The 23,003-nt window shown below is 65.5% G+C and overlaps 2 protein-coding genes across 3 annotated transcripts in view; both read right to left on the bottom strand.

The window, feature by feature from the left end:
• Positions 1-632: 632 nt before the first annotated feature.
• LHX3 (LIM homeobox 3) lies at positions 633-7,830 on the bottom strand. 2 transcript variants are annotated; one of them, XM_047829055.1, is made up of 6 exons: positions 7,743-7,830; positions 3,581-3,752; positions 2,840-3,042; positions 2,125-2,276; positions 1,866-2,037; positions 633-1,051 (listed from the first exon to the last, which is right to left on the bottom strand). In XM_047829055.1, the coding sequence occupies exons 1-6, from the start codon at positions 7,828-7,830 to the stop codon at positions 633-635; spliced, it is 1,206 nt and encodes a 401-aa protein (XP_047685011.1). The 2 variants fall into 2 exon arrangements, with proteins under 2 accessions (XP_047685011.1, XP_047685010.1); XM_047829054.1 differs by lacking the exon at positions 7,743-7,830 and adding an exon at positions 5,947-6,040.
• A 1,614-nt stretch (positions 7,831-9,444) lies between these two features.
• Positions 9,445-23,003, bottom strand: part of QSOX2 (quiescin sulfhydryl oxidase 2) — a 30,107-nt gene continuing 16,548 nt past the window's right edge. The window contains exons 7-15 of the mRNA XM_047829037.1: positions 22,865-22,970; positions 22,629-22,719; positions 20,925-21,070; positions 19,526-19,660; positions 19,181-19,310; positions 17,539-17,661; positions 16,606-16,756; positions 13,941-14,129; positions 9,445-12,081 (exon numbers count right to left, since the gene is read on the bottom strand). Of these exons, the coding sequence (XP_047684993.1) occupies positions 11,549-12,081; positions 13,941-14,129; positions 16,606-16,756; positions 17,539-17,661; positions 19,181-19,310; positions 19,526-19,660; positions 20,925-21,070; positions 22,629-22,719; positions 22,865-22,970 (1,604 nt within the window). The 3' untranslated portion in view covers positions 9,445-11,548. The remainder of the gene's footprint in view (positions 12,082-13,940; positions 14,130-16,605; positions 16,757-17,538; positions 17,662-19,180; positions 19,311-19,525; positions 19,661-20,924; positions 21,071-22,628; positions 22,720-22,864; positions 22,971-23,003) is intronic.

Below are 23,003 nucleotides of genomic sequence, written 5' to 3'. Positions count from 1 at the left end.
GGAAGAGGGGAGAGGAGGCTCCGGGGAAGGTGGGGGCTGGGGTCAGGGAGGCTCCCGGAGGGACCAGGAAGGACACAGGCGTGGTCCCCCCCTCGGCCACCGCCTGCCTGGAGAGAGGAGACCGACCCATCTCCGACCTCACGCGGGGCTACACAGCTCAGGCAGATGGAGCTTGGGAAATAAAAGCACGGTTCGTACTATTTTCTTGATTTTAGAAAGAGAAGCCTCTTCCCGCCTGAGGACGGTGTGGAGCGAGGCCCGGAGTGAAGGCCCAGACTGGGCGGGTGATGGTTCGGCTCTAGAAACAGCAAGCGTCCAGTTAATTGGTCCATAAAGGGAGGAATCTGCTTACAAAACAAGGCTCGCTGGGCGGCCGCGGGCGGGCCGGGCCCCCGTGTCCAGGGAGGGGGACGCCCTCTGCGCCCGAGGGAGGGGCTGCGGGGTGTGGCCCTCTCTCGAGGCCCTCGTCCTGTCCCCCACTGCTGCCAGTGGCACCTGCATCCCGCGGAGGTCCAGGGCTTCGGGAAAGGAGGGCCGTGCGGCTCCAGGCCACCCAGCCAGGGGTGGGGGGTGGGGCGGCACCGCAGCCCTCACCCCTCATGGCCGGCGCTCGGGGGAGCCGGGGGCCTCGGTCAGAACTGAGCGTGGTCCACCTCGTCCAGCCAGGAGGCAGGGCTGGCAGGGAAGTCGGGGTAGCCCCCGCTGCTCCCCGTGGACAGGTCAGAGCTGGGTCCGTTTCCTGCCAGCACCCTCATGGGCGGGGGCCCACCTGGGGCCCCTGCGGGCACCAGGCCCAAGCCGGCATCTGGGTAAACTAAGCTGGAGAGAAGGGGTTGGGGGCCAGGGAGGCTCTGCAAGGCAGCTGGGGACGGGGGGACACCGTAAGGGCTGCCGGGCCGCAGCTCGCGGTACTGCTCCGGGCCGGCCAGGCCTCCGTGCTCCAGCGGGAAGCTGCCCGGGGCTCCCGCGGGCCTGCCCAGGGCTGGGGTGGGCTCCCCCAGGCTGCTGTAGAGGCCGCTGGCAGGGCCCATCTCGGCCATGGACGGCTCATCTGCAACGGAAGTGGATTGTGCAGCTCAGGGCCCGCCCTCCTCCCCCTCCTGCCCTCAGTGCCCCTCCCCCAGCAGTGGCCGGCCGCCTCTTCTGCACTTAGAACTCCTGCTGCCCTCGCCCCCCCCCCCCCCCCCGGGCTTGTGCAGCTCAATCCCACCCAGCATCTGAGGAACGGTGGGACCCCCTGGGGGGAGCAAAACCAGTCAAAACCCAGAGCTGCAGGACAGTCCCCGAGACGGCTTTGGGAAAGGTAGCACAGAGTCCACTAATCCCAGTTTGCAGACAGCTCAACTGAGGCTCAGAGAGGCAGCGTGACTCATTGCCCACGGTCACAGTGCAGCCAAAGAGAATCTCTTGCAGAAACTGTCTGAGGACGGGCACCAGGGGGTAAGAAAGAGGTCTCCCTGGCACCGAGACTGAGACAGTCAGACCCCACAGAGGAGGGTGGGCTCCCCCCCCCCTCCAAACAGCCAAGACTTTTCATCACTTACCCCAGAACCGTGCTGCCCACTTTCCTAAAAAAATCATTGCAAGGGCCAGGAACCAGAGGGTTGGCCTGGACCCTTTCCCCATGAGAAAGCCTGCTGCGGGACACGTGGCCCACGGGGGCTGTCCACCCCCAGGGGAGCAGCTGAGCAGCGCCCCAGGGGCCAAACCCCACGGCTGGGGGACGGTGGGGGCCAGGGTCCATCAACGGTCCCCTAGTGAGGCAGTTCAGTTTGCGGGCTCCGGGCGCCCAATGGGCCCAGGTGCCGCGGGACTCCCGGGCTGCGGCTCCCGGGGATGCGGGGGCTCCGGCGCCGCGCCGTTACCGGTGAAGGAGACGTCGGCGTCGCTGTCCTGCCCCTCCTCCTGGACGCTGTCCTTGTCGGACTTGGAGCCGCCGCGGGCGCGCTTCACGTTGCGGAAGTACTGGCCCCAGCGCTGCCGGCCGGCGTCCTTCTTGAGTCGCTTTTCCTTGGCGCGGCGGTTCTGGAACCACACCTGCGGGGCGGGGTGGGGTGGGGGTGACGAGCGGCCTGGCGGCGGGGAGCGGAGGGGGTGGGGCGCGGCCGGGCGCGGGGCGCTGACCTGCACGACGCGCATGTCCAGGCCGGTCTCGGACGAGAGCTGCTCGCGCACGTGGCGCGCGGGCTTGGGCGACGTGTTGTAGGCGCTCTTCAGCGTCTCCAGCTGCTTGGCCGTGATGGTCGTGCGCGGCCGCTTGGCCGTGGCCTCAGCCTCTGCACCGCGAGGGCTGGGGTGAGGCCGGGCGCCTCGGCCGCCCGACGCACCCCACCCCGCACCCCCGACCCCGACCGGGCGCGGGGACCCCGGGGAAGACGCGGCTGGCGCGCGTCTGGGCCCGCGCGGAGGGGCGGCTGCGCCGCGACCTGGGCGGCCAGGAGGAACGCGCGGCCCCCGCCGGCCCGCGCCTCCTGCCTCCCACCTCCCCTCCTCCCGGTTGCTCTTTGTTCCGAGGCTGTGGGTAAGGACGGATCCTCGCGGTCAAGGGTTCGGGGCGATAACTCAGACCAGGGGTGATAATCCACCCAAGCCAGACCAGCCTCCCTGCGCCCGCGAGTGAGGAGGCCGCTGAGACCCCGGCCGCTCTGCGAACTGTCCCCACCCGGCTCCAGCCCCAGTCCCCGCCCCAGGCCTGCAGGGAAGGCGCTTAAGTTCGCGTCCCCGAGCGAGCGCGCTTCGGCGGGCGCTGGACGTGGGGATCCCTCCGCGCCCCGACCCGACGGGCGCCAGCCTCTTTTTGCAGACGGGGACAGGAGGGTGGGTGGACCCGCCCACTGACCGCGCTGCTTGGCCGTCTCGTAATCCGCCTTGCACACGAGCCGGCTGTCTTCCATGAGGTAGAACTCGTCGCCCGTGGCCAGCTGCCGCTTGCACACGACGCAGGCGAAGCAGTGCAGGTGGTACACGAAATCCTGGGCGCGGCGCACCACCTGCGTGGGCGGGATGCCCAGCTGGCACGCGGCGCACTTGGTCCCGAACCGCCTGCGGGACGCACAGGGCGCGGCTCAGCGCGGCGTTTGGCGGCTCCTTCGCCCGGAGCGGGTTGGAGAGCGGCGAGCGGGGCGCCGCGCTGGGCGGTTCAGGAGGGAGGCTCACCCCGGCCCTGCCCCTAAATCACCGGCCCGGCAGCCTCGGCGGAGCCGCACAGAATACCGAGAAGGGACCCAGGGACCCTGGTCAGGAAGCTGGATCCGTGGGCCAGGTCCCTTAGACCCCCGAGGCTTGTGCCTGGAAAGCACCCCCTCCCCGAGCATTAAGGACAAAAACAAGACCAGCGTTAAGAGGGAGTAAATCCAATCAAGTTCTGCAAACCTGGGTTATCTTTTGAACGACTGTTCCCATGATTTACAAAATTAATTACCTAGGAAAAATCAGGCGCCGGCCTCGCAGGCCGGGGCTGCGGTGGAGCTGCCCCAACCCCTGCCCCTGCCCCCTCCCCACATGGGTGGCGGGAGGGGCCGGCCTGGCGGGAGCGGACTTCCCCCCCCCGCCCTCCCCGCCGGGGCTCGGCCGCACTCACTTGAAGAAGTCGTCTTTGCAGTAGACGCTCTCTCCGCGGCTGAAGCAGCGCTCGGCCAGGGGCGCGTGGCAGTCGCTGCACCTCAGACACTTGCTGTGCCAGTGGCGGTCCAGCGCCTTGAGGATGAAGCGGTCCAGGATGTGCTGGTCACAGCCGGCGCACAGCGGGATCTCTGCAGGCCGAGGAGCCGCCACGGTCAGGGGTGCCGCCCGGAGAGGGAGCATGGAAGTCACCTTCCCGCTCCAGCCTCCGGGGCCGGCCGGGGCTGCCAAGGGACACCCCCTTCCCCGCAACCCCTCTTCCCCAGTTGGCACGAGTGGCTGCTTGGCCTGCCAAGCGTAGCGAGCGCCCGGCACCGAAGTCCAGAGCCGGGCCCACGGTTAAAATTGGGGGAAACTGAAAATGGTTTAGAAGCGTGCCCTTGAGCAGGAAGGGGCCCAGGCCGCCCCGTTAGGCCAGACACCGTCGATTGCAAAGTGTTCCCAGTTAGCACGAAGGGCACACGAGGAGCTCAAATGGAAATCCCGCCCTAGGGGCTCTCTCCGCACCGGGAGGCAAGGCATGGTCGTGGGGCGCCCACCACCCAACCCCCATCATTATTTTGCACAATTAAATATCATTGCAGCTGGAGATTGCTTGTTTAAGCGCGGCCACCCAGCGCCGTGGCCCTGTCTGCAGGCACCAACGTAAACACACTGGTGTCCTTGTCATCTTTGGGAACCCTGGGGGGTACTTATGCATGGGCTGGACAAATGCATCCTGGTCACCAGACTCAATCGCCGGTGCCTGACAAGAGTTGCTGGGACACTTGGTCCTGCTGCCCCGGGACTGCAGGCCTCTGGGGGAGCCAGGCTGGGGAAACTCTGGAGTGGCCTGCGGGAGCCACTGGCCCATAAGGGGCTTTGCAGGGTGCCCGTGGGCTGAGTGTCCCTGTTGATTCAGAAAAGGTCTTCCGAAGAGGAGAGCCAGCGGCAGGACTGGAACCAGTGCAAACACCATGCCCACCTCGCGGTGCCCTCCTGGCCAGCCGCCGGCCCCTCCCGCTCCAGGCCGGCCGGTAGTGCGTGGGGGACCAGAGAAGGGCCTCCCTCCTGAAAGAACCGGATCGACCTCCGTCCGCAGCGACGGGAGACTCCAAACGGACGCGATCCCGCGTCGGGCCAAACCGCGGCCCCAGGTGCAGGAGCGCGGGCATCCGCCGCGCGTCCCGGGCCACCCTCGCGGGCCGCCAGGGCAGCCGGCCTACAGCTGGTGGCAGGTCGGGCCCGCGCCGCGCGGATTCAGCACCGCGGCCCGGACAGCGCCCGGCCGAGCTCGCCAACCGCCCCCCGCCCCCCTCCAGCCCGGCCCCGCGTCCTGCAAAAGCCGCTCCCGCCGCGCGCCCCTCGCGCTCCCCGCCAAGCCTTGCGACCCCGGCCTTACGCTGCATGGCGGCTCCAGCCTCGGCGGGGTCTCCTACCCTCAGCACCCGCGGGGCCCAGCGGAGCCTCGGCCCCGCCGCCAGCTCCCGACCAGCTCTCCTGAGCGATCGCGTTCGGAGCCCGCCTCCCCTCCCTCTCTCTCCCTCCGCCCTCCCACCCCTTCCTCCCAGCCCCTGCGGCCAACCCCTCCCAGAAACCGTCGGAAAAATAAATAAATAAATAAGTAGGGGACGGATGAGCCTCCCCCCCACCCCCCCCAGCCTGGATGTAACCTGTTTCCCACCTGCTCCGTCCCTGCCACTCCCCGCCGGCCCAGGCCCGCCTCCGTCTCCTTCCCGTGGTCTCCCGGGCCGGAGAACGTTTGCCGATGGCCCTCCTCTGGAAGCAATGCACAGGGGAGCGCGGGGCAAGGCTGGTGCCACCGGGAAGCTGGACCGGGAAGCTGGGTCTTTCCTGTAGACGGGTCCTGAGAACCGTCTGGAGCCGGCCAGTCAGCAGGTGCGTATGGGTGCAGACAAGATCCCCGCCAGGAGCGACCTGCCAGCGGGCTCCAGCTCTACCCCCTGGCCCCTGCCTCTGCCTCTCTTTCTCCCGCCCCCCCCCCCCCCGAAAGTGTGGACGGTCTGGGTGGGGTCGGCCCTCTCGGGGATCCTCTTGCCCCGTGGTCATTGAGCTGCGCGGTTCTATCCACCTACTCTCCTGATAAGGGAGAGGGTTTGCTAAATCGGTCCTGGGACCCCACGGACTCTCCGGCCTGAGCAGTGCGGCGCTGCGACCACGCAGCCGACAACACAGCTCCAGGGGCCCCGACGCTAACTCGCTGCTGGGGCCCTTGCACCCATGCCCTCCCCGGTCCCCTGTCTGCCGCCACCTCCGTGGCCAGGCCCGGAAAGGAGCGAGGACCCCCGGCTGTCCCCGGGGCGGCCGCTCAGCCTGGGCACCCACCTCGGCGCAGGTCCTCTCTCCGCGCCAGCAGCGCCAGGAGCAGGTCGCCGCCCGCCGACTCGCGGCCAGGGCCCAGCTCCCCGCGCGCCTCCATGGGACCCGTCTCCTGGCGCCGCTGCTCTCCCGCCCCGAACTTTCCCGGGGCCCGGCGAGGCCACGGCTTCGGTGGCCCCAGGCTGGTGTCCGAGCTGTTCCCCGCGCTGCTGGGCGCCGCGCCCGCGGGCCGCCCTGGGGCCCGGAGCCTCAGGCCGCGCGGAGGGCGGAGCGGCCGGGGGGCGGGGCCGCGACGCGGGGCGGGGCGGGGCCGGGGTGGGGGGTGGTTCGCTGAGACGCGCCCCAGCCGTCCGCCGGCTCTGCGCGCCTTTGCGCGGGGACTCCGGGTGCCCGGGCGCCCCCCGAGTGCCCGGCCCGAAGGCGGGGACAGTCACGGGAGGAGCCAGGCCAGGGCTGCCCGCGGGCGCTTGCCCGGGTCCCGCAGCTAACCTGCCCGGAGCCGCGGGCTGAGGCCCGGGCTCCGGCGTGCACGCTCGCGGGTAGGCTCGGGGTCCGGGGAGGGCGGTCCCGGAAGGAGCCGAGTCCTACAGCCGCTTGAGAGACGGGGCTGGGAGGCTTGGTGACAACGTCTGGTCGGCAAGAACGCGACCCGAGACCCAGCGAGGACGAGTGTGGCGCCAAAAGGCTCTCAGCCAAGCCACCAGGAGCCAGACAGGACCTCAGACCTCCCCGCTCTGACCAGCTTCTGAGCCCCACCCTGAGAACCGCCACCAGAATGGGCGCAGAGAAGAAGGGCGATTCTCGGCAGGTACACCCGGTGTCCTCGGCCTGGACACGCGGCCAAGACTCAGGTCAGGAAGGACAGAGCTGGGAAAGTCGGGGTCCGCCCTCACTTTCCTCCTCACCCACAGCGCCCCAGCTTGCCCAGAATGCAGGTCCCACACTTAGGTTTCCAATATCCTGCCCCCGGTGCAATAATTGAGACACAGCAGTGTGGGGCCATTGCGGGCTGGGGCTGGTGAGGGCAGGCACCCCAGGCAGTGCTGGGGAGCAGCGGGGTTCATGCCAGCCTTCAGGTCCCTCCACCCGGGACTGGCAGTGGGCAGTCCTACGCTCCTTCTCCTGGCCTCCAGTTGCCGGGTCTGTGCGCTTCAACAAGGGGACCAGCCTGGAAGGATGTGGGCAGGACACAGCGCCTCCCAGATCCCAGGAGACCCGAAGTCTCACGGTTTTGAGCGAAGGCTCATATGACACTTGTTACCCAGAGGACAGGGCAAGGGTGCACCCGCTGGGGAGCCGAGTGGGTGCTGGGTGTGCTGGGGTGTCGCCTGTTGAGTGTCAGCTGCTTGCGGAGGCCTGCCTAGAGGGACCGAGTGTGGTTCGAGGGGGGAAGGGGCAAGCAGACAGCGGGTCCGGGAGGTGGCGGCCCCACACGCTCAGCATCTGGCCAGCCAGCCGGCAATGCCTCCATTATTTCACAGCGTCCATGGCAATCTAGTGGCCCTTAGGGAGGGTGGTTCAGGCGGGAGATCCAGCCCAAGGGTCCCAGTTCTGCACTGTTGGGAGGTTAGGAGGTCTGCGTGGGACAGCTGAGGGGCGTGGAGTCTGGAGGAAATTGGCGCCCCTCACTCTGCCCTATCCCTTCCGCCCCAGCAGCGCCTGCAGGGCCCCTTCTGTTCTCTGCTGTCCTGGGCCCCTTCCTCCCCGCTGTCCCTCCGCCTGACTCTGCCACCCTTGCCGTTTCTCCCCTTGTGGGTGCTCTTGCTCGGGCTGGAGGCCAAGGGGCTCACGGGGGTCCTTACCCCGAGTCCCACCGAAGGTGCAGACGGCAGCGGCCCCGGGGGCCCCGGGCCGATCTCTGTCTCTACCCAGCTCGGTTTCCAGCAGCATGGCGACCACCAGGCCGAAGATGAGGCCCGAGTGGCCCCGGGCAGCCCTCCTCCCTCCTCCTCTGCCACCCCGGGGGAGGGCTCGGAGCTCCCCAAGGTCCCGGGAGCCTCGGAACGGCGAGCCTGTGGTGCGCGGTGTGGCCAGGCGGGAGACTCTGGGCCCGGGCGCTGTCCGCGGTGCTGAAGGAGGCGCGCGGCTGCCCACCTCCCCACCTCCCCAGGCCCCCTGTCCCCCACCCCTCCCCACGTCCTCTAACTCCGCCCACCACCCTCTTCCCCCAGCCCTCCTCCCCACCATCCCACCTCCCTAGGTCCTCTGTCCTTGCACCAACTTCCCCCCTGCCCTGCCCATTTCCCTACCTCCCCAGGCCCTTGTCCCCCACCCCCTACCCCCACTCTGCCTGCCTTTCCCCCAGCCCCTCCTCCTCACTTCCCCACCTCCCTAGGTCTCTGGTCTCTCCACCAGCTCCCCCACCCTCCCCCAGATTCCTCCTTACCCACTTCCTCTCCTCAGGCTCCAGGCCACACCCCCACCGCCCCCCCCCCCCGCCCCCCAGGGCCCCCAGTCCCTCAGCCAGGCTTATCCCCTCCCCAAGGCCCCTCCCTTTGCCGCTGCAGGCAGCTTGTCCTGCCGGCTCTGCCCTGAGCTCCAGGCCAGCCCAGAGGCTTGGGGATTTGAAGTGAGTGGGCGGTCCACCCTGCCCTGCGTGGCAGAGTCCAGGACTCGGCAGGTGGCCCCTCCAGCCCCACTGGCCTCCAGCCCAGGCCCCCATGAGTCCCTGGCTCCAGGTGTGGCTCAGCAATTAGCTGTTGCTGCTGGCCTGAGGAACCTGTTGCATTCACAACCTCTTGCCCAGATCTCCTGCTGGCAGGCCCCCCACCCCACGCCCCCAGGACAGCTGAGGAGGAGCACCCGGAGAGACCCCAACAGACACTCCTCAGGACTCCAGGGCTGTAAAGGGGTCACCAGATGGGGGATCTACACGAACACCAGCACCACACAGGCCGGGTCAGTGCCCTGCCCAGCTGGCACCACCAGGGGCTGCCTGTGCCAGGGAGGGGGTTACCTACCAGCTTCCACAGGGCCTGGCTGGGAAGGCGAATCCGAAGCAACCGCAGCCAGCAGGTCTCTGGGAAGCCACATGGGACTGGGGACCCCCCCAGCCCCCAGCAAAAAAAAAAAAAAAAAAAAAGGCAGAGGCAGGAGAAGAAACCAAAACAGTTCAGGCTCTGAGGCAACAAACAGGTGCCTGGGGGCTCCCTTCTCCCAGGGCTCCTCAGAGGCTCCCTTAACCGGGGCGCCCCTGGTGCCCTAAGTCCTGCAATTCACATGTGTCTCAGCTGTTGCCCCATCTCAGTCCATCTGCCTGCCGTGTGACTTGAACCAAAACCGCTGTCCCGCGGGCGGCTCCCAGCTAGATCAACCCCGGGAAGAGAATCCGTAATTCATCGTCCGGTTTTCGCCTTGCACCTCAGCGTCTGGTTCAGTACAAGAGGCTCTGGAATTTCAGATGTCCGGTCCACAAACTCCGGAAGGGAAGGAGGGCTCCCTTCTGCACCCCGACTCCTATCACTGTTCCAGGGAGCTCACAGTTTCAAAAGAATTACAATCTTCTCAAATGTCAGATTTATTTATTTAAAAAATGTGCACAGTATAGTTCACTTAAATACAAAACGTTCACTTTCCTTGCAGGTAAGAAATTCCAGACATTTCCATGTCAATTAGCTTCTTTTTAATCAAAATCCCTCCATTAAAAATAAATACCCATTTAAATTACCGAACTAGTCAATTCATTAGTCTCAATACTTACAACTTTAGAAAACAGACCTTAAACCTTGCCCAAACGTAGTGCCCGGTTCTGAGCAGGCCACATGAGGCGCCCGCGGGACACGCGTCCGGGGCCGTCTCGGCAAACCACCTCTCCCGGACGGACTGCCCGCGGACTACTGGAAGCCTGGCCCCTCAGGGAGCCTCAGACTTGTCCGTCAAACGGTGGTGACCTCGACTGCGATGTTGTGAGGGACCCTAGAGCCAGTCTTGCCTTTCCGACGGGTTTCGTGGCGCTTCTGGCAGTGGTCGCGTCCTGCCACCTGGTGCCGGTTCACACCACGTGAGGAAACTCACTCGGGGCAGGAAAAAGCATCTGACGTGAACCAAAAGGCAGTTTAGTTAACGGTGCTAAGTGTTTCCCTTCGGATTCTGTGTGTAAATCTGCCTGATTTTTTAAATGAAAGGAAACAATACAGGGTCCTCCGGAACCCAAGCACACAACCACGTACGAAACACACAGGCTTCTGGGGGTTAAAAAAGTGTCAAACAGAAAGAAAGCTCTGATGGCCGCCCAGGGAGGGCCCAGCTCCACCGGCCTCGAGGCTGTGGCCGTGAGAGCCCACCGCCCCCAGCCTGCGGCGCCCGAACAGGTACAGGCCGGTGGCCAACTGTGGTCAGTAAACACAGAGCACACACTAGGCAGAGTGGGAAAGACTAGAACCTCACGGACACGAGAGCACAGACACATCTGAGTTTGTGGGACAGACCGACAGTCACAAAGGATCTCGACGAGAACGGCACAGTCCGTTCTGTCCGCTGATGTCTTCAGAGGCAAACTTACCTCTAAATCACTTGGGTTTGACGAATAATGTGCTAAAATCATCAAACGGTAAAAAAGTCAATCACCAAAACCTGGGGCACCGGGGCCCTGTACCAGGACCCTTCATAAAACAGCTTCAGGGGGATGAAATTTGGCCTTAAAGATGCTGAGGACAGGACAGGCCACCCCCGGGGGGCCCTCGGGTCCTACCCTCTCAGGTCACTGGCAGATCCTGCAAGCGCCTCCCCATGTGACACAGAGGGTGAGGGGCTCGTTCCCCTGCAGACTCGCCTCCGGAGGAGTGTGTCCCCCACGCCCCCTCCCCGGGGGCTCCGCCCTTGGCGCCATGGGACGGGCCGTTTGCTGTCCTGCCACCAGATTAACACAGGCCCTGCCTCTGCCACCATCCTGTCCCCAGCCTCCGCTCCACGCGGCCTGGGGGGGTGTTTCTTGCAATGCAGCAACACCGCGAACCCTCCTCTTCCCTTCCCCTTTTCTCCAGACTCTGCATCTGCAGCAAAAGGTGCCTGCAGAGCACGAGGGTGACTAAGAAGTCGTCCCTTTGGCTGTGAGCGGCTTCAGCAGAAACAACCAAGCAGCTGAAAAGCGCAGACACAAGCGAATCTCCGAGGACCCGACTGGCTTCGAGAGGCGGCCGGGGGTGGGGTGCGCTGGCGGCCGAGCTCCCTCTCTGCTCCGGCCGCGGCTGGTGGCAAGACACTGCCCGGTGGCCTCCCGGTGCAGGGAAGGGCTTGGCTGTGCTCCAAACCCCAAGCCAGGGTGCAGAACGCGACGTGCGTCTAGAAACCCAGGGTGAAGGCAGGCGGGAAGAATTCTGTCCGTTTGGCCTGGACGCCCACTCGTGTTTTCAGATCTAGAAGGGTAAAAATACAGACATCTTTTTGCGGTCGGATCTGTAGAGGCGTCCAGGGAGGACCCCCGGACAGCAGTCAGCCCCACAAACAGCGGCTCGTCCTCGGCAGGAAAACCACTCGTTAAACGAGGACTTGGGGCCATCTGATATGAAACCAGGTCTGATGTGTTTATAAAATCCCTGATCGTCATCGTTAAAGCTGCAGGGGCGCGGTGGGGCTGTTTCTCAAGGCGCTTCTGTGGTCCCGCTCGGTTCTACACGGACGGGCGGTGATGCCTGACCTTCCATCGCTTGGAGCGCACCCGGAAGAAGAAGTACATCATCATCAGAAACAGGGACGAGGCCACGTACAGCACGACGCAGAGGCTCATGTCCAGGCTGGAGAAGCCCATCCCGAGGAAGGGCACGACCGCCTCTGCCTCCCTGCGGCCCTCAGCCCAGCTCACGCTCTGGGGTCTCCCGTCCAGGCCGAGCTGTGACCCCTCGGACAGGCGGGGTCTGGGAGGCAGCACGCTGGGTGGACGGGCACTCTCGGCACGCTGGTCCCCCCGAGGCTTCTCTGGGGAAGCGAGGCCCCTCTCGCGCTCCCCGCCCCCGTCGCTGGCGTCTCCCTGGTCCTCGGCGTACGTGTCCACGAGGTTGCCGCTGCCGTAGTGCTGCTTCAGAAACAGGAGCACCTGACCCTCGTTCCAGCTGTGCAGGCCCTTAACTTCCTCGTGGCAGGCTGGGCAGAGGTCCGGGCTGGGCCACGGAACCTTCGGAAACTTGGGGTCCTCACTCAGATGGCCTAGGAGGGGAAAGAGAGTGACAGTCGAGGTGCCTCCTGATGACCTGACCCGTGCCCTGACCGGGCCCGTGCCCCGCGAACCCTTCCCCCGTCCCCCCACGTCCACCGTGACCTCCCATCACTCCTGCACGGGCGCCTGGCCCCCCCGGTACCCACAATGGTGGGAAGGCTCCACGCCTGGCCAGGCCTGCCCCCGCCTGCAGCTGCTCTGTCCCCCGAGACCCCCACGTGATCTGGTGCGTGTCCCATCCGCACCCGTACGCCTGCCCCGGATGCCGGCAGTGCAGACGACTCCAAGGCACTTCAGGTGTGTGCAGCCCCCGCCCCCCCCCCCCCCCCCCCGCCCTCCCCAAACCCCAAGAGGATCTCCGAAAACGACTCTGGGCATGAGGCCCGCCCGAGACAGGGAAACCTTGCTGCCTGTGTGCAGAAAACCTGGCAGAGCCTGCTCCCGGTTCTGCTCCAGACGCGACACCAGTGGGGCGAGCCCTTCCCCTCCACACGTGCAAACGTGCTGTCACCAAACGGAACCACGCGGCAGGCTTTACCTACACGCGCCCTCTGGCCGGCACGGGCTCCACGTGGTAAATAAACGCGAACCCGCCCCGCGTGCCGACACCTATGCGGTGCCCGGACGCGTGTCAGCACCACACGTGCGCGCGAGGCCGCGGGTCGGTCGGCCGGCCGGCCCCGGGCCTCTGCCCGACGGACACGAGGACCACACGGGCCGGGAGCACAGCAAGTGTGGCACACGGCGCCCTCGGCTCCCGGACTCCCCCCGCCCTGCGGCCCTGTCGGTGCTTCTGCAAGTAAACGTGGACGAAATGCCTCCATCTGACGGGTCTGAAGCCACGGAGACCCTCTCCTCTGCCCACAGGCACGGGCGGGAGGGCGTGCGGACCACAGGGGGCCAGCCGCCCTGCTGGGGACCGACACACACTCACGTTACAGACACAGGGAGGTCCAGGCAGGTCTTGGGGCCTCCAGGGAGCCCGGGTCCCAATCCGGAGGCCAGAGGTGGGACCAGCGAGCATTGGGGGGGGGGGGGGGGGGGGGGGGGGGCGGTGGCTACAGAACCCAGGAGGAACGCGATGACTCAGGGGGCGTGCAGGGCTCCTGGAGCAGGGTGGGCCTGACACGCAGAGGCGTGGGGGCTCTGAACCCGGGCCGTGGGGGGCACGCCTTGCCCTGCACCACGGGCAAACCCCGGCAAACACAGAGGCGCTGTGGCCGCACGACCAGAGCCACAGCGGTCAGCTCTGAGCGCAAAGAAAAACCAATTTTCTTTAGTGCTTTAGTTATAATATGTTTTATAATGCGGTGGATTAAACAAAAACCAATAGTTTAGTGGAATTTTCTCTTCATCTCTATTAAGATTTATTTGTCAGTGGAATTATTTTTAAGCCTAATTTTCATCTGCCACTGATTTGGGAACAGTTTGAATTACTCAACTCTGAGAAAATACATGCACCCTACTTGGTCTTGGAACAAAACTGCTTCGAGGGGTTTGCTCCCAGTCTGAGAGCAGATTGTAACCGCACAAAAACCGTTTACTGACAAGTGATCACGATCCACGACTGCCAGCACCAAACGTCCTCGGGGGCCTGGCGGTGACCCCAGGGGGAGGCGGCGTGTCCATTTCCATGCAGCCCAGGAGCCCCAGAAGGGGGAGAACCGTCTGGAAAGCCAAGGACGCTGGCAGCCTGGAGGGGCGGGGTCACCCTTGGCAATCCCCGGGGCAGCCAGCATGATGGCAGAGGTCAGGTGTCATCAGTACGTGTGCGGCAGGACGCGCGCTCTGGGGGGCCTGTGCGCACAGCCACACTCACACCAGCCACCCCGCTGTGGCTTCTGCTCACCTGCCAGGCGGTTGTTGACGAAGTTATGTTTCTTCCAAAGCCAGAGGATCGCCTGGTCTGCGGTTCTGACGGAATCCATGGACTCTTTCGCCATCTCCTCAAAGTGCTCGGCACACTCCTTACAGCCGAAGAAGGTGCGAACGTACCTCCTGATGCTCTGCAGCACTGCCTGTGGGTCCCCCTCGAAACCTGCAGCGAGAGAGGGGACACACACCGGCAGCCCTGTGGGGTGCGTCCCAGGGTTTCCACTGGAACCCCGGGCTCGGGCGGGCAGGGAGCCTGAGCCCAGACGCCTTCCGAGCCAGAAGGAGCGGCCCTGTGCCCGGGGCGGGGGGGGGGGGGGGGGGCTGCCCCGAACACGCAGGACGCGCCCCGGCACCCAGGACAACAAGCCAGACCTTCCGGGGGCCGCGGGCTGGCTGAGCCTGCCGGCGAGGGGCGCCCCGGCATTGCCCTAAAGACGTTCCGGGAACAACACGCTTGCTCCAGGAAACAACCGCCCACCCCCCCCCCCACCCCCCCACCCCGACAGCACAAGGAAACAGCCGCACCTCACTGAAATGAGGACCCCTCACGTCGGCAAGAGGGGGGCGGGCATGAGGCTGGCGCCCGCGGTTCCCTTCAGACAACTAATACGGGGATTGAGCCAACAAACAAGACTGAGATTAGAACAGATTAAACGTTGGCATTAAAAGAAATGCAGCAAAATAATTGAAAAAAAAAAAAAAAAAGACGCGCTTCTGAGACCGAATCCGTCTTAATCAACAGCAGCCCCTCGCGGCTCACGTGAGCCCTTCCTTCGCTGCTAGTTGTGGTTCTGGGTGGGAGGGCCCGGCCTCGGCCCAGGTCCCCACGTCTGTCGTCAGCCTCGCCGGCCTCACCGAGAGAAGGCCCCCACTGAGCGCACGCCACTTTCTCCTCCGCTCGGCGTGTCCCCGAGGGCGGCGGGTGGCGTGCAGGGTGGGCACGCGGGGAGGACCCCCGATGGCCGCCTCATCTGCCCGCCTCTCCCCAGCTGCCAGCTGCCGCCCATCACTGGGTAATCCTCCTTCCCTCTCCCCGCCGAACTGCTGTGTGGCCGGCCACCCTAATCTTCAGAGTGGACGAGGACCATAAACCCTACCTGTGGGGGATTAGAGAGCGCGGCGGCTTTTTAGTCGATGGGCTTTAAACAGGCACGAAGGAGAGGAAAAACCTTCCAAGACCTAATCCAGCGGGGTCCATCTGACCCAGTTCTTTGCGTGTGACATGAGGCCCGCTCCTCGGGTACGGCCTGTTTGTGCCCCGGAGATCTTTCTGACCACGTGCGCTGTCGCTCGGCCGCCGTTCCGCCGCGGCACTGGGGCCGGTGCCGGGAGCCCCCGCGTAGCCCCCTGGACGGCCCGTCAGCAGGCGCGCTCCCCACCTCCCCCAGCAAGGTCCAAGGTCACCGCGAGGAGAGCCAGGGTGGCAGGGGTTCGCAAAGACCGCACACGACCCCCGCAACCTGACTTTGCCGCCTCCCTGGCGCCGGGCGGACTCCCCCCCACCCCCCCCACCCCGTGGATCTGGGCGGGACAACAGGATGCGACAGAAGCGATGCCCTGTGCCGGCTCGCCCGGGCCCCGAGGTCCTTCCTGAGCGGGGCCCACGCTGCCGAGCCACAGGATCCCAAGCAAACAAAAGGGTGTTTCTTCCAAGCCCCAGCGTTTGCTTTAGGTTGTCCTGCAGCAAAAGAGAACCAGAAGTCTACGGCCTTATTGGAAAGAGTGTCGGGCGTGTGAGTCACAGCCTTTGCTCGATACAAACAGCGAAGCCGCCTCACTGAACCAGCGGCTAGAGAGAGGGCAGGCCATCGACCCCATGGCCGCCAGCGGCCCGCTTCGCAGGGGAAGGGCACACGCAGCCCGGCCCAAGGTGGATAAAACAGCCCAGCCCAGTTTTCGGTGTCTTGTGCAGGGCACAAAACGCGACCATGCTTTCCTGATAATCAAAGTTATTCAAGCCAAGTCAGTCTTTTGTGGTTTCTAACCTCTTGTGCAGGCGGCCTCAGGGCGGCGTCACAGCCCCCCACCCCCAGGCAGGCTGGGCTGGCGCCTCACCGCCCACCCAGGGAACACAGACGGGAAGGACACCACGCCGAGGAGGGCGCCCTCTCCCCCTGGCCGGCCCACGAGGCCAGCTGCCACACGGTGAGGAACAAGCGAGGCCCCGGACCGGCCACCACCCCTCCAGCGAGCTGGGGAAGGGTCCCTTCCGAGTGGAGACTTCAGGTGAGACCCCAGCCTGAGCCAACACTGGGCCCACAGGCCAGGGAGAGGACCCCGGCCAAACCACATCTGAGCTCCTGACCCACAGACGCTCTGAGATGAAACTAAGCTGCTAAGCAGCAGGGTTGTTACCCAGCAAGAGACAACAAACACACGTCTCCAAATAGGCTTCGCTGACGCTCCTACCCTTCGAAGCAGAAAAATGAGGGGTTTGCCCTGCAGAGGAATTCCTGGCCAGCGTGCTCTCGCTGGTCTCCGGGGCACCGAGCACCCACCCGGGGACTGGGCAGAAGGTGTGGAGAGAAGCTCCCCAACCCCTCTCTGGAGCAGGGGACCCCCGGGCAGCCCCGGTGACGTGTGGCCTTGCATACAGCCTCTCACGATGCCAGGCAGGCACCGGCACGGGGACGGCTTACCTGTGCCATCCAGCGCTTCTGGATGGGCCCCAGCTTGGACGGTCAAAGTGTGGAACAGTTTCCAGAGAGCACACGTGTAACCCCTGAACTCTGGTCGGCTTCCTTGACATCCAACCCACTTTATGTGATTAATGAGGAATATTCCAGAAATCTGGGGGGGGGGGGGGGGGAGGCGGGTAGAATAAGAGATAATTGAAAAGTTAAAATTAAGACCGTTGGTGAGCGTCCTCTGCTTTGATCGGGTGGTGGTTACACAGACTGCATGTTTATTAAAACTTCACCAACTGCACATCTGAGCACGTTGTGTGTTTAAATTCAGCAGCAAACACGTGAGACAGCACAGTGTCCACACCACGAAAGGAGGTCTCCAAACAGGGCGGTGTGGCCTATTCCTCCCTGCCTTCGGGGAGGGGGGAAGGGCTCCTCTGTGTCCGGACGAACGAGAACACTAGAAAAGCCTGAAGGATGCCCCTCCCCCCCCCCCCCCAAGACTACTAAGAAGCCCAGCTGTGGAACATTCTCAGCCACCACAGATAGGGAGGCACGTGCCCGCAGCGAGCGGGAGCTTCAAGCATTCACCCCACGTCCACGCGGGCCTTGCGTCTTCTGGCCGGGAGTTAGGAGTTTGCTGAAAACTGAAATAACACACCAGCCCGACCACCACACCACCCGAGCAAGCTGCCCGTTCCGTCGCGGCCTGCCTCCCACCAACCCGTGAGCTGGCAGCGCCACAGGCGGGGGGCAGGGGCGGTGAGGGGAGGCGTTGTGCCACGGCACCCGAGCCCAGCTCCCTCCTTCCCCACGTGCCGGGCCGGGCGTGGGGCCCCGGAGGGAGGAGAGTGCGGGGTCAGGGGGTGGCTACCCAGACGGTGGCGGCAGTGGGCGGGCCCTGAGCTCTGGCGGGGGCGGGGGGGGGGGGGGGGCCGGGCTCACCCGCATCTTGTTGTTGGCCAGGTCGAGGACGGCATTGTAGGGGATCCTGTCCAGGGGAAGGCTGGCCAGCCACTCCTGCAGCGTCTCCAGCAGCTTCCTGACTGGCGCCCGGCCGGGGAACAGCTGAGCAAGGAAGGACGCGCGCTCAGAGGTCGTCCGGGAAGACGCCTCCCACGGCAGCGCCGTCCCTGGGGACCTGGACCAGGTGGGGTCTGCCTGACACGGGTTTCTCCCGGTACTGGGGTGGGGGGCTCCCAGAACACAGAGCAGGGGACGGGAGGGGCCACAGGCAGAGGCTTCTGGCCCACAGGCTCGCCCGCCCGGACTCCTGCACCTCGCCCACCGGCTCGGCCACCCCCGTGGTGCAGCCCTGCCCTACGTGTCGCCTGCTAAGCGTGCGAAACAAAGGCGGCCACTGGCTCAGAAACCTGAGCGGAAACTTGCTGCAGCAGAGACAGGACAGTTCAGGCTGCAAAACCCCACTTCCTGCGCCGGTGACAACGTGCCGCTCCCAACTCGCCAGCGCTGGACTGCCGCTTTCGGCGAGCTTTAGAGGAACCGGCCCGGGTAACCTGTGATCCTCCTGGGCTGTGGAGCTCTACCCCTCCCTGACGCCGAGGACACAGAGGAGGTGGCGGGTGAGGAGTCAGCCCGTTTGTGACTCACTGAAAGCGAAGGAGGCCGGCGCGGCCTCTGAACTCTGATCGGCACAGCGGGGCACAGGCCCGTCTACACAGCCTCCGTCTCTTCTTGGAGACTCGCTGTGCGGCTCACCGTCCCGTCCGCCATCAACTCCGCCTCCTACGCTTTACCCCACAAGTCGTACGACACAAGCAAACCGCGTCTACGACAGTGTTGACCAGGAACCACTGTACCGAGCACCTGACGTTTAGCAGGAAGAGTCCTTGATTTTTTTTATTTTTAAAGATTTCATTTTTCAGTCATCTCTACGCCCAGCACAGGGCTCGAACTCAGGGTCACGTGCTCCACCGAGCCAGCCGGGCACCCCGAGAGAAGTCCTTCAAAACTAAGCTTCCTGACCTTCTAGACAACAGGCAAGCTGGGCACCAGATGCGGGAGCAAAGGGCTCTGTCCCCAGGCCACTGTGACAGAAGCCCTCCCAAGGTGAGAGAGCAGAGGGGCCCCAGGCGCCCCCCCCAGGGGAGAGGGATGCCCCCCCCACCCCCCGCTTCCCGAGACTCTGACCCAAGGAAGAGACAGGAGGCCCTGGATTCTCTGCCCCGGAGCGAAGAGTCCCGGCAGCACGGCCCCTCACCTCCCAGCGGCCACTGACACGTGCACCACCACGGCTCCGGGTCCCGGCCGCTGGGGCCCACTCCGCACACAGGGATGGCTCCTGAGCGGCCTCCCCGCCCAGGCCCCGCAGCCTCTCTCCTCTCAGCCCGCCCTGCCTCCCTGCCCGAGCACCACGGGCCCCCCGAAAGTGCCTCCTGTCGGGCGCGTCGCGGTCCCGGCCCCTTCTGAGGCCCCGTCACGTCCGGGGGCCCGGAACTGGGTGGGCACCCGGCGGGCGCGTGCAGCGGGAGGAAAGAGCAGTCCCCCCACTGAGGCCAGCGTCACTCCCCGCGGATCCCCGGGCACGGAGCCCGGCCCCCCGCGGCCCGGGTCAGGCACCACGCACCTTGGCGAGGACAGTGACGAAGTCCTTGAGCGTCCCTAGCTCGGCCCCCGCCAGGGACTTGTGGGCGGCCAGCTCGACCCTCAGCAAGTAGTGTAGCCCTGACTCTAGGTCAGCCGTGTACAGCTTCGACCTGAGGGGAGACAGCGTTCGGTCGGGTCCGGACACGTCCCTCGTGCCCAACGCTCCCCCTCTTCGCTCCCAGCCCGCGGGGACCCCCGCTCCCCACAGGCCGCCGTCGGTCGTTGCCGCACAGCTGGCGGCTCAGGGGGTGTGCTTCCGCTGAATCCCGCCTGCAAAGGAGCCACGCGCGCCCCTGGGCAGCTCAGGTCCGAGAGAAATACCTGCCTGTCAAATTCTCTCCAAACCACGATTTCTGGAGTTTCTGCTTTGCTGGGTCTTTCGGGCACCGAAAGCACTTTTTTCCTCACATCTGGCAACGACTTCAAGTAAGAGGAAAAAAACGACCGGAGAGGCTTTCCGCTGCGAGAAAGGGGACAAGGTGTGGGCTCGGAGCCAGGGTGCCTCCCGGCCTGGCCAACCCGCAGGCGTCTGAGCCCCCTGTGCGGCCCCCCTCCCCCGCGCCTCGAGAACGGCTCTCCTTCCGAGATGCAGGCGTGTGGCCTGGACCTCCCAGCCCGCCCGCTCTCTGGGCATCTGAGGCAGGGACTGAGGGGGGAGGGCCGGGATGGCGGCTATGCCAGGGTGTGGGGGAGCTGGCCCTCCCGGAGAAGACAGAGCCACAGATGACCGGGTTGTAGCTGCAGCGTGACGATTCGTTTCTGTTCACTGGGGACATCTGGACAGTCTGCAGGGCTGGTCTGAGCAGCGGCCAGCACCAGCTTGACTCCAGCTGGGAGGGTTTTCCGCACGCCCTCCGAGTGGGGCACCCGGGAGCCAGGGCGGCGGGGGGCGGCGGGGCCCCTCGACGGACGGGGAGGAGCATGCGCTCCGGGAACGCGTCACGGCCGTTAGGACATCTCCACAGTGGCTGTGGGTCATCAACAGCATCGAGGGCTCATTCTCGTTCCCAAAGAGAGAAGGTAAAACACCCAAGTCACGCGACACGAACGAGTCGCACAGGTGACGCTTTCATACAAAACGAGCGTTTTTCTTCAAAAGGAAACGGCATTTTGTTGAGGGAAAGCCCGTCGAGGGCGACATCTGCTGTGGGCCTGGCCCTGGCCGCCCCCGCCGCAGGCCGGAGCCCCCGGTGTGCGGGCCCGGGCGCTTGGAGCGGCCCGAGGACCTCGCTCACGGAGCCTGACAGCAGATGACCCGCTCCACAGAGGCCGCCGTCCCTCCCTGACTTCCGGTCACTGAGAACAGAAGCACACCCAAGGGCCTGGGGTTTGAGGCTCCGGGGAGGCCGCCTCTCAGAAGCTGAACCCGGAGCCCCGGGGCGGAGGAAGCGGCCCACGGAGACCCCGTGGGACCCGCTCGGTCAGCACAGGCCGGGTGGGGTCCGGCAGGTCCTCGGCACCCACACCCACAGGAGGCTGGGGCCGGGGAGGCCACCACAGGCCCCTGGAGGCGGCTCGGCTGCTCACCTGTGACCTTCCCGACCCCGCCTGAGGCCACCTGCGGCTTAGTGGGCCCGGTGCAGGCAGACGGCGTGCGGATGGGCTCCGTGGTCGCAGTCGCGAGGGGTGCGTGGCAACTCGCCCAGGGGAGGCCCCCACGCTTGGAAGGGTTCCCCAGATCCCACCCGGCGTCACAAACGCTCCTGAGGCCGGACTACACTTACATGTTAATTAATCCGTGTGACCCGTTTGGGTAAATCAAGTAACAGGCGGGAACGGAAGAGACCCCAAGTTTCTCCAGGAAGGCTTTGTCTGTGTCCAGCGCTCTCTTCACCACGATGTTCTCGTACGGAAGCAGGTCTAGGATCACCTGGGCAAGGAGGAGATAGCGTCACCGGGCTGTGGACGGCCGCGTCTCAGGAAACGTTGCCTTGACCAAGTACAAGGCAGCGTGAGCGCAGAAATCACCAACAACGTCATTCAGAATAAATCCGTATTTATCTGCTCCCTGAGCCAGGCTCATCTTCATTTCCACCGCGCTCCCAGGGCAGCGCAGCCCCGCTCAGCAAACTCACGGACTCTAAAGAAAATGTCTGCCCGAGAACTCGCCCTGGGCTTCCCGGGCCAGCACGTCCTCCACAGGAGTGGCGTCCAGGGGACGAGCACACTCACCCCCACTTAGGGAGACGGGGCCGCGGCCCCGGCCCGGAGCTCCCCTCGACACGGGGGGCCGCGCACCAGGAGGCCAACCTCATCCCGGGACGGCGGCCCGGCGGCGGTCGGCCCCCTGAGGTGCCGGCAGGCTTCCGGCGGGCCGGTCCCTCCCTCGACCTGCCCCTGTCCCATCCTGCTCAGGCCGAAGGCACGGCAACGGGGATGTGGCAGCAGCAGGACCCCAGGGGGGCATCTCGGGGGCCGGACGGCGTGAAAGGCGCCCCTCGGGCCTGGCACGTGCCGCCACAATCAGGTGCAGAAGCGGCATCCCTGGCCTCTCAGCCGCAGAACCAGCGTGTCCTGAACGGGGCGCTTCACGCAGCGCGGCAGTCACCGGACTCCGGTGAGCCGAGTGCGTCTGCTGGAGCTGGCCACGCTCGAGCCCAGCGGCGGGCGGCCCTCCGGGGAGAGGCCGGGCCGCCTGCCCCAGGGGGTGGTCCCCGCTCGGGCCTGCGTGCGGGATGTGGGGGAGCCTAAGAGCGCCCGGTGAGAGAGGCAGCCTGGGGACGGCGTGGGGGCGGCACACGAGGATGCCGTGCGGCGGCCCGTGGCTGCTCCGGCCCCCCCACCAGGAGTCCCAGCCGGCCCAGAGAAGGTGGCACCGAGTCGTGTCGCCACCAGACTCGGAGGGCACGGGGAGGAGGGGCGGCGAGGCGGGCGATCACTAACGTCCGCAGCCTTGGCCCGAGTGCATGTCAAAGGGAGCTCCCGCGGGGAGCACGTGGTCTCCCGCCCCGTTTCCAGAGCTCGCGGAGGAGGGGGGCGCGGCTGGGAGGTGAGGGTTTCCCGTCATCCCCCCCCCCCCCCCCCCCCCCCCCCGTGTGTCTGGGGCCGGCAGCGAAGGCTTCAGAGTCGCACGTGAGAGACCAGAGCAGAAAAGGTCCACGACGGGAATGACATTTTAGAGTCTTGGATCTGGGAAAACAAAGTGGGCGTGCACGACACAGCCAAGAAAAAATCTTGATGGCAGCGCATAAGAAATAAAGGGCCTCAAGGAAAAAGGCAGCGTGCCCTGGGAACGGGTGCGGAGGGGCCGCCCTCCCGGAGGCCCGTAAATCCGCCACCGTGCTGGGCAACGCCGCGCCTGCATTCCAGGAATCAACAAGGACGAACGGGAACAGCACCGAGCAGAGGCCACGGGCGTTCCCACAGAGCGGCCGGATCACACCACGAGGTGCCACGGGGAAAGACACAGACGCGACAGACGCAGTTACCTCCCGTCCAACATAGGAGCTGTTGCTCTCGAACAGGATGGCCACGTAACGGCCATCGCGGCTGTCCAGGAGCGAAAGGATGTCACTGGGCCTTTTAGGAGAAAAGAGAGGCTTTCAGTGCCTTCAAGAGCAGTGAGCGGGCCGTCGTGTGCCAGGGCCCGCGTCACTCGTGCAGACCCGCACTCTGCACAATTATTCTCGACCCCCAACGCCCCCGTTTACGCACAAGTACGCACCGGACGGGGCCCAGAGGCGGGCAGGCAGGGGGCCTGTGTCCGTCCGTGTGGTTCTGCAGGAAGTCGATCATCGTCCGCCTCACCGTCTGTAGCTCTCGGTCGGGCCCTGTGGGGAACCACACCGCATCACCGCCGCCCA

The sequence above is a fragment of the Prionailurus viverrinus genome, chromosome D4 (genome assembly GCF_022837055.1).
Source record: "Prionailurus viverrinus isolate Anna chromosome D4, UM_Priviv_1.0, whole genome shotgun sequence".
NCBI lineage: Eukaryota > Metazoa > Chordata > Mammalia > Carnivora > Felidae > Prionailurus > Prionailurus viverrinus.
This window is presented reverse-complemented; position numbering and strand designations above follow the sequence as displayed.